Source organism: Coenobita brevimanus, chromosome 7 (assembly GCF_032717465.1).
Source record: "Coenobita brevimanus isolate Jiangsu-jjx chromosome 7, ASM3271746v2, whole genome shotgun sequence".
Taxonomy (NCBI): Eukaryota; Metazoa; Arthropoda; class Malacostraca; order Decapoda; family Coenobitidae; genus Coenobita; species Coenobita brevimanus.
In genome coordinates this window covers 7,294,635-7,311,126 of record NC_136960.1, presented here as the reverse complement: position 1 = coordinate 7,311,126, position 16,492 = coordinate 7,294,635, and the positions used below count along the sequence as shown (strand labels likewise).

The following is a 16,492-nucleotide window of genomic DNA, read 5'->3' as shown; positions in this document are numbered from 1 at the left end:
ACCTTTGTACCTGGACATTACATGACAAGGTGATGACAGAACCAGTAATTCTCTCTCTCTCTCTCTTTCTCTCTCTCTCTCTCTCTCTCTCTCTCTCTCTCTCTCTCTCACACACACACACACACACACACACACACACACACACACACACACACGATGGAGTGTTGCTTTAGGTGTGTTTGGGTTCCTGGGTGTACCGTATCTCATTTTAGTGTTATCGGTTCGTGTGCGTGTGTGTGATGTGTGGTATTGGTTTGCTGTGTGTGTGTGTGTGTGTGTGTGTGTGTGTGTGTGTGTGTGTGTGTGTGTGTGTGTGTGTGTGTGTGTGTGGTAGAAGGACGCCTTCATGTGGTAGCGTCAATATAACTGGGCTGTGTAGCTGCCCGGTTATACAAACATCCCTCAGCTCCCTGTACTCCCTGTTCCCCGAAAGACGACGATTGCCTCACCCTGACCCTGACCCTCACCCTCACCCTCACCCTCACCCTCACCCTCGCCCCCACCCCCACCCTCACCCTCACCCTCACCTCCACCCTCACCCTGACCCTCACCTCCACCCTCACCCTCACCCTCGCCCCCACCCTCACCCTCACCCTCACCCTCGCCCCCACCCCCACCCCCACCCTCAGCCTCACCTTTCACCCAAAACTGCGCAAGAGGGAGCATGCCAAAAAATGGATCGATGTGTCAGAGGCGACATAAAACATGCGTCGACTAATAACAAGAACCTGGGGAATTATATATTGATCTCCAGGTATTCTCTTCCCACCTTAACTTGGTCCAGATTTTCGTCCTCTTGCAGCTTAAGTTTGCGTAATTCAGTGACAGAAAAAGAGCGTGCTACCTCCTTGCATCCTTTCTATAGCACTTATTTGTGACTAGTGCCATAATCTAGTGTCAATATATTGTTACCACTCAGCATGCAAGATGACAGTTTTGGGCCAATTTATAGTGAAAAGAGTGTACCAGCAAGAGACAGGACACAGCAATTTCCAAAGCATAGTACGAACCAAATATACTAAAGGATATTGGGGTTGATATTTGCAGAATAAATCGCCAAGAAAGATGTTACGAGCCCTTGTGAACTTTGCAAACTCTAAACACAACATGGCAACGTCAATTTATATACAGTACTCCACTAGGCCACAGTTCCCAGCCTGGCCCTGTCTCCTCGCCGTGGGGAAGGAATACATTTGCTGTGTCTCTGTACTGTTTTGGATCAGAGAGAGAGAGAGAGAGAGAGAAAGAGAGTGGAGGGGAACAGATATAGATAGGTTTTACACGGCTTTCCATTTCGACATAGCCTACCGTGATGACTTTTCTTCTTTAGCTTGACCTGAAACTATCATCTCTCGGTCTTGAATACTCAGTTACAGTCAGTCTGAGGCCTCTCTTTATCACATCCTAACAATTGCAAGACAGCTGTATTCAGTATGACAGTATCCTTTTGAAAGTGTTAAACTGCTCAACATTCATTTCCGTACAAATATTTTCAAAACACAAAGATGGATTTTACGTACCATCATATTTGTATTGACGTTTCATTATCCTATAAGGACGATGTCATTTGTGGGCTGTCTTTCCTCCGTCTCTTTCTTCCAAACGCTTGTTCAGCTTGGCGCCATTCCTTGATTTCTTCACCAGTTCCCTTCAGACTTGGCACAGTTGTTCCTTAGTCCAACAGTCCCCGAGATTTCTTTTATTTTTGTTTTTCATTTGACGGGGATTTATGGGGTTCAAATGTCAAACCACATAAACACGCAAGTTTTGAAATCCTGTGTTTTTGTCTGTTCATTAATCATCGTGACGATTTACACAGGAGTATGTCAGTGTGTTGTATATCTGTGGAAACCATTTTGCATTCATTTGGGGCTGTTGGCTGTCTTGTGCAGTTTGTTCTCTCAGCGCAGTTTGTTCTTCTGTCTCCTTCACTGCAAATGTCCCCTCCAAGGTAAACAATCAGTGATAAGAATAATTCAAAACAAATACGTCGTCGAGTTGAGGAAGTTGGCCGAGCAATAAACAGTGATAAAAACGTGCAATTCAGACAGCGATCAAAAATGGTAATTAATGTGTTCAGTCAAATACCCTGGAGGCACAGAGGTTAATAGGGAGTGATGATAACACGACAGGTGGAGGCTCACTCGGGTAATATCATCACTTGTCTCTTTAATTAGTCCCTGGGGCAGTGTCTGCACAAATTATTTCCTGTATTTTCGCACACACACACACACACACACACACACACACACACACACACACACACACACACACACACACACACACACACACACACACACACACACACACACACACAGTCAACCAACAGTGGAATTCCTCAGTTCAAATGGTATACCTTGCCCCCATTGACAACACCTCCACCCCTCCACAGAACAAGTCATGTAGGTCTGCACTGGACAATGGGGTGATTAGTAGCCACAATGACCTGGGGAGGGGGGGGGAGATAATGAGGGGGAGGAGAAGAGAGGGGATGGCTAAAGAGGAGAGAGGGAAGGAGAGAGGGAAGTTGAGGGCAAGGGAGGGGGACTGGGTGGTGAGGAAAGGAAGGGGATAGGAAGAGGAGAATACTAGAGCGAAGGGGAGAGACTGAAGGGAAAGGGAGGAGATGGTTAAAAAGGGAGATTAAGGGAAGGGGAATGGTAAAGATAAAAGGGGGGGAAGGGGTGGCCAGAGAAGGGGAAGAGTGGGAAAGGGGGGTTTCTAGAGGGAAAAGGAGAGAATGAAGGGAAGGGGAGGGGATCACACACACACACACACACACACACACACACACACACACACACACACACACACACACACACACCACCCAAATGTCATCACCGTCTCAATTTCCCCTCTTCATTTTCCCTCATCTCCCCCACCATCGCCACCACCACCCTTCCCTTTCTCCTTTATCATCACCTTCACTCTCTCTCAGTCCCCAGGCCAAGTAAAATCGTTTGTTGTTGGCCAGGATATAAAAGATGAAATTTCTGATATAGCTGGTTGTGTGTGTGTGTGTGTGTGTGTGTGTGTGTGTGTGTGTGATGAATGCATGTCCAAATTTTGTTACATTGAAAACATTAATCCAAATAAATCTAAACAAGATAATATACCCCAAAAGAAAAAAATGTGTATAGGAAAACTGAAAATAAACAAAAATCCACTAAAATCAATAACCATGCATAACCCCTTAAGTACGATGACGTCTTTCAATAAGTGTTTACAATCTCAAAACTACCTTTTTCACTTAAAGATACGATTTTCAAACTAGAAGGGTTAAATACAGCCTCATTAACTCCTTGTAATTATAGTTGGCCTCCCTAGTTGAATTAAATCGTTTGATAGATATAAGAATGGAATTAATATGTTCTCGGGCTGAAGGAATTAAGAGGGAGACAAGACGAACATTTGAACGATACAATATGAAAACAGTTTAAAAAGTGAATCAAGGAAATGAATACAAAGTGGACACGTGCGAAGCGTAATGAAAATATGAGTGGAGGCGAGGATGGGGAGAGGGAGAGAAAGGAAGAGAAGTGGAGAGGAAAAGGAGAAGAGAAGAGGGGAAACAGAGAAAGAGGGGAGATGAATGGGAGAAGAGTGTTAGGAAGAAGAGGAGATGAAAGAGTGAGTAATGGAGGAGGAGGGAGGGAAAGAGATGAAGGACGAAGGAAAGAATTGATTGATATTTGTTTACTTAGTGCGCTGTGTGTGTGTGTGTGTGTGTGTGTGTGTGTGTGTGTGTGTGTGTGTGTGTGTGTGTGTGTGTGTGTGTGTGTGTGTGTGTGTGAACTGGTGTGCCTTGGAATTCGAGATGGGAGAGGAGAGGAGAGGAGGAGGGGAACACCAAGGACGGAGGGGGTAGGGGGAAACTAGATTTTTTCCTGATATTTAAATGTGAGCGTCATCATCGCTTGGGGGCTGAATAGATGCAAATTAGGGGCAGAGAACGTGTCAGTGTGAGGGGGAAAAAAATAAAAGAAAAAGGAATGAAAAATTAATCCTGGTACTAAAAATGAATCAGTACAAATCAGGGTTTCTTTAGAGAATATTACAAAGTTAATAAGCTGAGTAATTCTAGAAAAACAAGGCGTTATAAAAAGGCAATTGTTTTATTTTTTACGACTGTACAGATGAGCGGATCAGGTTGTATATTGAGTTCAGGTTTTAATGTATTTTCGTTTGTTTTTATTTTTCTGTGATACGGTAGGCTATATTTCTTTTGTTTACATGTGTGCTTTTATGTTACCGACTCTTTCTTCAGTGATGAGTGAATGGAAATGTGGCCTATTGTTCCTCATATCTCTTCCGGTTCTCCTCCCCACCTCATTTAAGATGATGATGGATGATGATGATTGATGATAATGATGATGATTGATGATAATGATGATGATATGGAGGATGAGGAGGGGAAAGGAGATGATGATTATGATGATGATAAGGAAGAGGAGGGGGAGGAGGAAGGAGATGATGATGATGATGATGATGATAATGATGATGATATGGAGGATGAGGAGGGGGAAGGAGATGATGATTATGATGATGGTAAGGAGGAGGAGGGGGAGGAGGAAGGAGATGATGCTGATGATGATGATGATGATGACTGTGTGTGTATTTATATATGCAGTATAGCCTATCCTGGGGTTCATCGGCCTGCTGAAGTAAGAGGTATTGTAAGTGCCAATTTTCTTTCTTCTTTCATCATAACTGTTACATATGCTGAATACATTGGCTGCCTCAGTGCACCGTCAGATCACATGCAGATTACAGGAAATGTAAAATGCGGCGTCGTCTTTTAACTAGTTTATAGCACAATGGAGAATGAGAGATTGACAAGGAGGGTGTATGTGAGTTGCAGGGGGTTGGATAGGGGAAGGGGAGCCTGAGACTGGGATATAGGGCAGAAGTTGAGATGACTATGAGACTGAAAGGCAGATGGAAGGCTGAAGCTGTGATGTATATGAGGGGATGGGAACTGGAGAGAAGAACAGGATGACATGAAGACGATTCGTTTGTAGTCCACCGTAGCTATAATTGGATAGATAGGGGGGATGAGGGATGAAGAGTGCTGTCTCTAAAGGGGATTGAGAGCGCAGTGTTTGGAGTCAGTTTGAGGTGAACGAAGTATAGAAGCATGTAACAGTATAAGCAGGCGGAACAAATATACAAAATAATCGTTTACTCTTACTCAGGTTAAGGTATGTTTCTCTTTAAGTCACACAGCACACTACGAACATTTTTACTACTAATGTTATGTTGTTTATCCCATGTTTTTCTGAATATAAATTACAAAGGAAAACACAAAAGGCCTTACGTCGAATATGAAATTTGGTCGTGCCGCGGTTTTGATTGTTAAGATTACATAACACGAAACACGTTACTCACAATGTGTATTTCCAATGTCCTGTTTATACACATATCACGTAGCGTAATACTAAGCACGTTACTGTAAATTTGTGTTTCCTTTGTTTACATCACGTCACATAGCAAAGTACTAAGCATGTTACTTTGAATATAATACTAAGCTTGTTACTTTGAATATGTGTTTCCTTTGCTAAATCACATAGCATAAGAAGCACATAACCTCACATACTTATTCTCTGATCCGTATTTTTCTGACTATATCATTCCACAATATGAGGCTCTTTCCTCGAGTATTATATTGTTGTATAAATCATATTGGAGATGGATTTTCCCTCTGAAGGCCTTCCATATAAGGCTTGAGCGAGACGTCCGCCCACTGGTATATATATAAGATTATTTTTAACATATCAGGTTGTCTAGATCTTGTAAAAAAAGGGGGGGGGGGGAATACTGGAACAAATGAAGTTATATTCTTCTCTCTCTCTCTCTCTCTCTCTCTCTCTCTCTCTCAAACACACACACACACACTAAACACACACACACACACACACACACACACACACACACACACACACACACACACACACACACACACACAGGGGGCGACAATTTTCTCTTAACACGCGTGAAAGATGTACACCTTCCCACGTGTTTTAATATTAAACCTGTGTGCTTTAAAAAAATGAGAAAAAAAAGGAAAAACTTGAGAGGGTGATTAATCGCTTGGGCTGGGTTAATGAGGGGGAGATGGTGTCCTGGAGGAGGTGGCCGAGTGGAATGTGTCGTGGGGTGGAGGGGAGGGAGACTGAGAGAGAAAAGAAGATAGGGAACAGGGAGGAACTTGGTAAAGGGATAGTGTGGATGGGAGATGAAGGGAGGAGGCAAAAGGGGAGGGGAGAGTAGGGAGAGGGGAGGGAAAGGGAAGAGGGGTTAAAGAAGGAAGGAAAAGGGAGATGAGGGACAAGAGAAGAAAAATGGGAGGGAGAACAGGGAGGGGAAGAAGGAAAGGGAAAGGCGAGAGGGACGGGGAGGGCAGAGAGAGAAGAGTAAAGGGAAGAGAAGAGTGGGAGTACAGAGGGTGGGAGCCAGAGTGGGTGGAAGTAGACGAGTAGATAAGAGTAGACGAGTGGGTGGGAGTAGAAAAGGTTAAGCAGGAGTACAGTAGCGTAGACAGAAATCAAACTGAGAGTGGATGCAGCTAAGATGGAGTTATGTACAAGGTTTTGAGTGTAACAGTTGGCTCTGGATGGCTTACATAGATTTTGTGTGTGTGTGTGTGTGTGTGTGTGTGTGTGTGTGTGTGTGTGTATTCTACCTCACTATCCACTAACTTCTAACTTCCCAGCAACTATAAACACTAACCTCCGAACACTGACTACAATCACTCCACTATCTCTGCCCCAACTGAAGGATAACCACTAACACTATCTCCCACTAACCCCACTAACCACTAACCCCACTAACCACTAACATCAGCTTACCACTAACATTAACCCCAACACTCACCAGTATCTCATCACTAACCCACTAACCTCATTAACCAGTATCTCCCCTCTAACCACTAACCACTAACCCCCACAGAACCATCAAGATGTTAGCCGCACTCTGGGTACTCCTCTCCGGACTACTGGTACAAGCCACGTCCTTAACCGCTCCCGTGCCCGCCGCCATGGACACGCCCACGGACACCGCCCACACTCACACCCCCGCCCTCGAGCCCGCCCCTGAGAAACGTCTCCTGAAGTACTTCCTGCCTAGTACTGACTCCTGGGTAGGCGCTGGGATGGACGGCAACAAGAGGGGCTACGGCAAGAACTATCTGAGGTAAGGAGGAACTTTTATTTTTCCTCTATACGAACATTAGTGAAGGACAGGCAGACAGGGCCGCTCCTGGGGATGGTGCTGAGTATAATCGTAGTGAAGGGCTTGAAGTAGCGCTGAGTAAAATCGTCTGTTTAGGGAAAATAAAACTAAAGGCGGTTGCGGAGTTAAAACAGCGTTGAATCGAATCGTCTAGGTAACAAGAATACCCTGACTCATAGAAGCGAAGGGGTTTAGAATGACGCTGAATGAAATCGTCTGGAGGTAGAGAGGATAAACTAAATTAAAGGGTCATAGGTAGTGGAGATGTTAAAATAGCGTGGGGGGATAGAGCCGGTGGAGTTAATGTAGAAACGGATGTTGTTGAGTGGTGAGGATCGCGATTAACAGGAGTCATAATTGAGTTTAATTCGTAGTGAGGGGAAGGAAGGCGGCCAGGGACAGTGATGGACAGCTGAGCAAATGGAGGTGAGGGGAAGGAAGGGAGGGATCTAGGGGAGAGGGTAGGGAAGGGAGGGAAGAAAAGGTGAGAGGATGTGAAGGGAGGAGAGAGGAGAGTGAGGAGGAGGGAAAAGAGAGGAGAGTGGGAAAGGAGTAAAGATGAGAAGATATGAGGAGAGGGAAGGGGAAGAGACGCAAGAGAAGGGAGGATAGGAGGTGGGGGGAGGGGAAGAGAGAAAGGGGAGGGAGAAAGAGCAAAGGATGGGGAGAATATAAAAAGGAAGGGAAAAACAGAGGATTTGTGGAAGAACGAGGGAGTAAAGAAGAATGGAGAGAAGGTAAGTAGCTAGGGAAGGAGTGGAGGGACTGGGGAGAGGAACTGGAAGGGAGGAGTTTTGGAGATACTAGAAGATGAGAAAATGTGTTCCCTCGCAAAAATTAAATACCTTACGTGTGATAATCTTGACTGACTGACGGGGCCGCTCCTAAGATGCTTCCGCGTTTCAAAAGGAGTGAGAGAAAGAAGAAAGATAGGAGGAAAGAAAGAGGGATGAGACAGGAACAGGAAGGTAGGGGTTGGGGAAGGAAGAAACGAGGAAGGGGATGTAAGGAGAAAATTAGAGAGAGAGAGAGAGAGAGAGATGAAGGAAAATAAAGGAAAAAAGTAAGAGAATTAAGAGATGAGAGGAAGGGAAAGGTAAGGTGGTAGGTGAAAATGGAGGTGGTGAAGGAAGGGATGTGACAGACAGCTCAGCAAATGGCCAAGACTGCTGAGTTGAAGAGGGAGGGGGGGGTTAAGGAAGGTTAGAGCGAGGGGAGGGGACGGGGAGGGAGGAACAGGAACACAGAGGATAGGACAAGAAGCGTTGGAGGGGGTAGGGACTGAAAGAGAGACTGGGAGAGAAGAGGAAGAGGAAAGAAGCATGGAGAGAGTGTAAGGGAGAAAAGCGAGAGAGATGTGGACAAGGTAAACAGACTGGGAGAAGAGAGAGGGAAGGGAGGGATTGAGGAAGGAGGGAACAATGGAGGAAAGATAATGTAAGGAGGAAGGGAGGTAAAGAGAGAGGAGTGCACTGTGTAGAGGGAGGGAAGAAATTGGACTGAAGGGAAAGAGAAGTGAGAGTAAGTAAAGAGAGCAGTGAAAATTAGGGAAGGAGACAGAAAGAGATAGAGATAGATAGATAGATAGATAGATAGATAGAGAGAGAGAGAGAGAGAGAGAGAGAGAGAGAGAGAGAGAGGGAGGTTGTTAAATGCGGGAATATGTCGAAAAGAATATGATGGAGAGAAAGAATGGCGGTGGTGGATGGAGAGGAAAATTATGATGAGAGAGAGGGAGAGAGAAAATGAGAAATTAGGAATTATGATGGAGGGTGGTAATTTGTGGGAAGGGAGAGGCAGAGGGGATAAAGTGGTGATAAAAGAGAGAGAGAGAGAGAGAGAGAGAGAGAGAGAGAGAGAGAGAGAGAGAGAGAGAGAGAGTACATAGGAAGGTGCTAAAGGATAAATATTATGATAGAAATTTAACAGGTGTAGGTCAGATGAAGAATTGTCTTGTCTCCCCACTCCCCATTCATCTCCCCACTCACCTCCCAACTCACCTCCCCACTCATCTCCCCACTCACCAGTATGATTATGATGATGATTCGCTCCTCATCTCCCCACTCACCTCCTCTTCTCTCCCCAGGTTCGGGCGTAGTGAGGACGACAAGCGGGGTGGACGCAATTTCCTCAGGTTTGTTAAAGTGTTCTTGTTATAGTTAAGATTCTCTCTCTCTCTCTCTCTCTCTCTCTCTCTCTCTCTCTCTCTCTCTCTCTCTCTCTCTCTCTCTCTCTCTCTCTCTCTCTCTCTCTCTCTCTCTCTAACGTGTTTTCTGCTCTTATTATATATTTCTGTTCTGTTACTCTGCATTCTGTTCTCGCAAAATCCATGTGTCTTAAGAATAATAACTAGCTCAGTGATATTCTTTCAAAATCCAATATTCTGAGGTTAATATTTACGTCGTTATTCCGCCATGTTTACAATATTCGTAATACAAAAATAGTTACTTTTACCGTTGCATTTGTTACTCTCGTGCATCGTTGATTTTACGTTGCATATAGCGATCTTTGTTGAATAATGGGGTCACTTCTACTCATTAATAAACGTAAATCCATTGCCTCCTTCAGCCCCATGCCGTAATTTCATTTTTTTTTTTCCCCTGCTATCTACGGACGAGTTTAATGAACCAAGGGAAGGCATTTCGAACTGAAGACGTTAAATATAGCCCTTAGCAATTCCCTTAACACAACTGACTGAAACCCCTGAAAGAAATAGTCTGGAGGTAGCAAATATGAAATGAAGAATATGTCACCGGATTGAAGGGGTTGATATTCATAGTTAAAAAAAAAAATAGTATTAACAGTCATTAAAAAGTCCTCCGAGATCTCTGTACTCTGTTTACGTTATCATGGCTTAAAATTGTCATTCCTCCATCTTGAATGCTGAGTTATAGCAATAGATGACTACTGGAATATGATGCTAGTCTTGAAGAAGTACCGTACTACAGAAGGGATGTAGCACCGCAGTATTGTCTTTTTCTGCCACAGAGCTACATGAAGTAATATGCAAAAGGAAGCCAGTGTGGGCCAAGATGAAGTGGATGAAGTGTGTTTTATATTAGGAGGGATGATGTTTACAATAATATAAATGCAATACTCATAATGATATTTTTCGTACAGGTTCGGCCGAGGAGACAGCACCGATTACGATGTTTCTGAGAGTGACTCCGAGATGGAGAAACGCAACCGAAACTTCCTGCGATTCGGACGTGGACCCAACAATTTCCTTCGTTTCGGACGTTCTGGCGTGGAGACCGGCCCCCTCGGCTACGCTCAAGGACTGGAGAAGGAAGAAGAGGTGGAGGAGAGCGAGGGAGCTGACCTGCCAGAGGAGGAGAAGAGGGGACGTAGCATGAACTACCTGCGTTTTGGTCGTGGCAGCGGGAAAAACTTTCTCAGGTAAGTTAATAATAATAATAATAGTAATAATGATAATTATAACAAAAATAATAACAACAACAATACAAATAATAAGGATGATGATAGTAGTAGTAGGAGTTGTAGTAGTGGTGGTGGTTACCGGTAGCAGTAGTAGTACAGCAACTGCAGCAGCAGCAGTAGTAGTAGTAGTACTGTAGTAGTAGCTCATCTGAAATATAAACCTGGTGGACCACTGACATAAATTGCCCTCCTGCGGTCCTCCAACCTCCTTTAAAGGGACAGAGAAGTAGTCCAGGGGACGTTTGTACAACCAGGCAGTTGAGCTTCCTGGTTATATTGATACCACCACATGAAGGCATCCTTGTCTAGCACCCTAAAGTGGAATAAAGCACAACAGTACCGTTTAGCTGCGGACATAAACAGTAATATGCGTCATTACGAAAAGAAACCAAGCCAGTGAGTAACGGTCAGTGTTATCTGATGTTGCATCTTATCATTCAAGATAGAGAGACAGCTATTTGAGGCCAGCTTGGAATAAAAATAATGTAAAAGTCACGCACACTAACCTCCCCATTCATTGTATGTCCCCACTAAGTCACGCACACTAACATCTCCATCCATTGTACAGCATCTCCCCAGTAAGTCACGCACACTAACCTCCCCATTCATTGTATTTCCCCAATAAGTCACGCACACTAACCTCCCCATCCATCATCAGGTTTGGGCGCGCCGACAACCGCAACTACCTCCGCTTTGGCCGCTCCGTTGACCGCCAGCTGGCATGCGAAGGTTGCCAAGAGGAGACCATGGGAGCTAAGGATTCTGTCGCCACCTCAGCCGCTGCCAACCCCGCCAGCCGACCAAAGCGAGGATCAGCCCTGGCTAGCGCGGAGGAGCATGCTGATCAAGATAAACAGAGGACCAAGAGGAACGCACAGGCCTTCTTCGACTACTCCAGCTCGCCTCTCTCTTGGGCGAGGAATGTCCAGCCTGATGAGGAGGAGGAAATTGACGAATCCGCACTAGAGGAGCAGGGAGAGCCCATGCTTAAGCGCGGATACAGCAGGAGCTTCCAGCGTTTTGGCCGGAATCGCAACTTTTTGAGGTTCGGAAAGCGTAGTGGGGAGTCCTCATCCTCCGAGAGCACAGAGCCAGTGGTGATCGTTAGCTCTGCTGAATATCCTCGTAACATCAGGGGGTCACAGAGAAACTTCCTTAGGTTTGGTTGAATTTGATATTGACCTTTGAGTCATCCTCCCCTACCTCCACTATACCCACCTTTATCCAACCGAAATATTCCACAACCACGACTCCTATATCCAACCATAACATACCATAACCTCCACTATAACCACTATTATCCAACCACAGCATTCCACAATGTCGTCTATAACCTCCTATAATATTCCACAGCCTCACCTATAACCCCCTATAGTATCCATTCACTGTAACCACTATACCAAAGTCCCAGATATTCTCATTCCTCTGTTAACCAAAGAGAAGGCCAGATAATATTTACTCCTACTCTTGCTGTCGTAATTTTTAAGGAATACGAGGAAGGACGTAAGATTATTTCCATTCCTCTCCGTTCAGGTCTACTTGTAAACGGATCCGCGAGGAAAGAATTAAGCTCACCGATGATGCAGCTCAGCTAATCAGTCTCAACCTGTTCTGTAAGTGGATATTTTTATGGATATCAGACTTCACGCGTTGATTATGGAAGGCGGAGATATACATACATACATACATCTCATTCATTCAGCAGCGTGACCCATGATAACTTCCATTAGGCCATTGAGAGACAAAAGTTTGTTGTTGTCAGTCGCAGTTCAGTTGGCGGGCATTCGACTGTGGGGTGTGCTCTTAGATCCCTTTTGAACCATTTAAATCCGGAGACGTAGAGTTTGGACAATTTAATCTTGCAGCTTTCAGACGATTCTAATCAGTTTAGAAAGTTTTGTCGTACTGAAGGGGTCAGTTGATTCCTACAGTTCAGTCTTTCTTAAGCTGAATAGCATCGTCTGAAAATATCAAAAATAAAACCAAAATTACGTCTTCGGATTCAAGAGGTCAAGAAAAGCAATTGTTACCTTATAGCGTGTCAGATCTATTGATGCTGAATGTATATAATTATAGTGTATTATATATATTTGCCTTTATTGTTAAGTAAGAGTGTATTATAATTTATTATTTTTATACATATTTATTTGTATTATAGTTACTGATGTATTTTTAAGTTACATGGCTGGATGAACATGTATAATATTTTTATGTAATGATCTTGCTCTTGAGTTATTTATCAGTTAAAATACTAGCTAAGAGGCATGTCTAGCATAATATGACCACTGTACATTACAGTATGACATATCCAGAACAGTACATATCCAAGTCTTATAAAAGCTAGAGTAAGTACACCGTGCTGGCGTACAGTACTTAGTTGTAGGGACGTGTGGTGGAGGAACTTCGTATGTGAAAATAATGGCAGAAATCATGCTGGTGAAAATATTGGCAGAAATAGGTGAAAATTATGACAAAAGAAGTCACCTGGACAACTGCTCGTCTTTTTTTTTTTTTTAAGTCAAATATTGCGCGTGAAAATGATGGCAGAATCTTGCACGTGATGATAATGACATAAATTTTACGCGTTAAAACAGTGGCAGAAGAAATTACCTGGACACCTGCTCGTCCTTTTATTTTTAATCTCAAAACTCTGATGATGATTTTAGCCTGTCTTGCAGCCTCTAGACGATTTTGTTCAGCTTATTGGAGAGTAATCAGGCAGTGAAGGGGTTAATGGAAGTTGTTTCAGACCCTGTAACTACAGATGATTTCCCCAGGGTTAACAAAATCGTCTGAAGGTAGCAAGAATATCAGAGAGCATGTTGTCACCGAACTAAAGGGGCTAATGAGACCTTTTCATTTTCCTTTTTCTTTTCTTTCTTTCTTTCTTTCTTTTCGTCGCCTTGTTCAGTACGATTGGAAAGTTAGTATATATAAGTTACAGACCAAAGCTTCACATTGATGGATTGAATGGAGCTGCTGTGATATTGAACTGTATTCTTAATCGGCTTTTGAAATTTCTTAATACCCTTTCCTTAGCGATTTATTTTGCTCGTTACGCCTCCAAATCCTCTTGTACGTATGTTATCGATGCAAATTGTATCGATGGTCCAACGACTTAAACATGCAGCAGAGGGTTAGGGTGTAATACTCAAGATAAATCGCTAAAGAAGAGGTGCAACGAAGCGTCCTACAGTATGTCACCTAGAATACGGCTGGTTATGAGTGTTACGGCGATAGTGGGGTGTGTGTGGGAGTCTACCTTTTCCCTACGGTGGCGTCATTTTGTAGGTTATTCTGTTCTTGCTAAATCTGTGTTATTTTACCCAGCTTAGGAAAATCTTCTTATTAGGGGTTAGGTAAATATTAATCCCTTCACTATAAGAGGTATCTCCTAAGCTGAATAAAATAATCTTGGAATAGCGAGAGTGAATAGTATATACGCCATTGTAAAGGGAGAGCCGGTGATTGGTGGGTCGCGGCTACTGGTCACCGTCATCTTGTTTCACCTCCACCACACACTCAACTCTCAATTAATGTACCACCCCCTACACACACGCACGCACATTTTTAATTCCTTTTTTTATAGATGATCAGAGGAAGAAAAAACAAATTGAATAAAAAGAAAAACCCATAGACCAGATAACAGGTGTCCTCCATTCATTAAAAAAGTGCTATGGGTTGAAACTGAGATTCCGAGCACAGGATTTTGAAAGATGGGCAGTTTGTGGGTAACTTCGAAAATCGACCTGAATATATGTTGCAGTATCCATTGTAAGAATCGGCGAGTAATTAAAGGTGAAAAAGCTGTTCCTCCACACATACATAAAAAGCACTGGTAAATTTTTATAGCTATTAGCCGAAAATACACCGAGGAGGAATCGAGTGCCTGCCAGCTATTTTGTGACGTCATCATGGCCGCTGCTGACATCCGAAGAAGATTCCCGAAATATTTCCAACATGTCTTCACCTCCCTCAGTCAAGAGTCCCAAATTACGTGTTGCCGTTGGTTGGTAGAGGCCGCCTTCAGTATTTTGAGAGGTGTTTATGCCTTGTATATTTGTGAAGAGCGTCGGTAGTGCAGAATGTGGTTCCAGATTATTACCACTGAGTGAAGTCTCCACAACCATCGTACCGTACTTAATGATTGTACTCCATTTTGTTGAAATAAAGTATTTATTTCTCAAGATCTATTATTATTCTTGATACAGACATGCAATAAATCACCTCTTTAAACAACAGTACAAAAAGACAAAGAAGACATTTGATGGCCGCACCCACACGAGGCTTACCCACAACCCCACACCACATCCCCAAAAGATGTCCTTTGTCTTCGGACACTCCCAGACACACTCCAGGTGTACACCACACGCACGCTTTTAAAACACTGCTGTTGCAACTTGCCATATTTCGTCCCTCAAAAAGGTGAGTTACACAGTCAAGGACCCAAATAGGATTTTGAGGTAGTGCACGATTTGTGGGACTTGATTAGTGAGTCAGTGAGGGGGGCGGGACTGGGCTAGGTTGTTCATTCCCAGCATTTAATAAGACTGATATTTGAACACGGATTTGGACTAATCTTATATTGAACAACCAGGATCAAACGTTCGCCGACACCTTTGCTGGCTGTTGCAATGGAAGGTGTTACGTGGGCTAGTTTTGATAGCTGTGTGAAACACCTATCAGTCACCTTTACTCGTGACACACGAGTAAAGTGTAGCAGGCAAAATAAATAGCTAAGGAATAGATGTTAAGGGGCCTCTATAACCACTGAGAATAGACTCAGAACTCCGACACTACATTCCATCTTTTGTTGTTTCTCTCTGTAGCACAATATGTGATCATCAGATAATTCCTTATCCTCTAACATCTATAGAGTCTCAGTTTATGTCTTGCAGATTTACAAGAACAGTCAAGTTGATTTCCTGAAAAACGATTGATTCTAACTTGGTCCAAAACTGTCATTGCACCAACTTGAATGGTGAGTTGTAAGAAGAGATTAACACTATGATGCTATTCACGAAAAAGTGCTACGGAAAGGATACAGAGCTGCAACATTGTCTTTTCCTGCCACTGAGTTACGTGGAAAAAAAAAAAAAAAAAAAAAAAGCAAAAGGAAGAAAATCTGGGTCAAGTTAAAATGAACATGTATAGTAAGAATCTGAACGCCGTATATACCAGGATTTACTTTCCAGAGACTTCTTCCCCAGAGATTCTTAGCACTCCTTGTTCTGGAGCAGGTTTGACTTCCCCCACGGTCAGTTGCTCCGTTGCTGGCAACCATCATCCACTAACTTGATGTAGTGCTGCTTTCATCATCCCTCACCTTATCATTAGTCTTTGTTTGTCTGCCCTCCTCTCTTCCTATTTCTCCCATCTTTCCTGTCACTCTTTATTACCCTTCTTTCCTCTTCAGGTGGATCTACACTGAGCGACATGCCTAATGGTTTCTTGTTACCAAAGAAGCCATTTACAGTGTTGGGTGGCAACCCATCTAACCAAATAATGGGATGATGTGGAGTTTGCTGTGATGCCCCTGTTAACTAGGTAGGGAGAGGCAAATGCAACGTCCATCCTGGAACCAGACTTCTACACAGTTCCTTGTGCCTCACAAGGTAACGTCGTTTCACTGCAGGGGAAGGCCTGCAGGGGTGTTTTCTTGCCTGTGGTTGACGGGTCTGTTCTGCCAGACAGACCAGGGTGATTCAACAACAGCAACAACAACAACCCCGTCACTCCTGGTTACTAAGTGGTCGTGGTGTGGAGGATCCTGTCACAATGGTTTGGAAGGAGATATGAGCCTGAATACCTCGCAGAACCG

General features: G+C 43.7%; 1 protein-coding gene across 1 annotated transcript; it reads left to right on the top strand.

Moving 5' to 3' along the window:
- The first annotated feature begins 6,949 nt into the window (after nt 1-6,949).
- FMRFa (FMRFamide related propeptide) lies at nt 6,950-13,078 on the top strand. Its single transcript, XM_080276647.1, has 4 exons — nt 6,950-7,191; nt 9,317-9,364; nt 10,351-10,629; nt 11,330-13,078. Exons 1-4 carry the CDS (start codon nt 6,959-6,961, stop codon nt 11,838-11,840), a joined length of 1,071 nt encoding a protein of 356 aa, XP_080132773.1. The 5' UTR covers nt 6,950-6,958; the 3' UTR covers nt 11,841-13,078.
- The last annotated feature ends 3,414 nt before the right edge of the window (nt 13,079-16,492 follow it).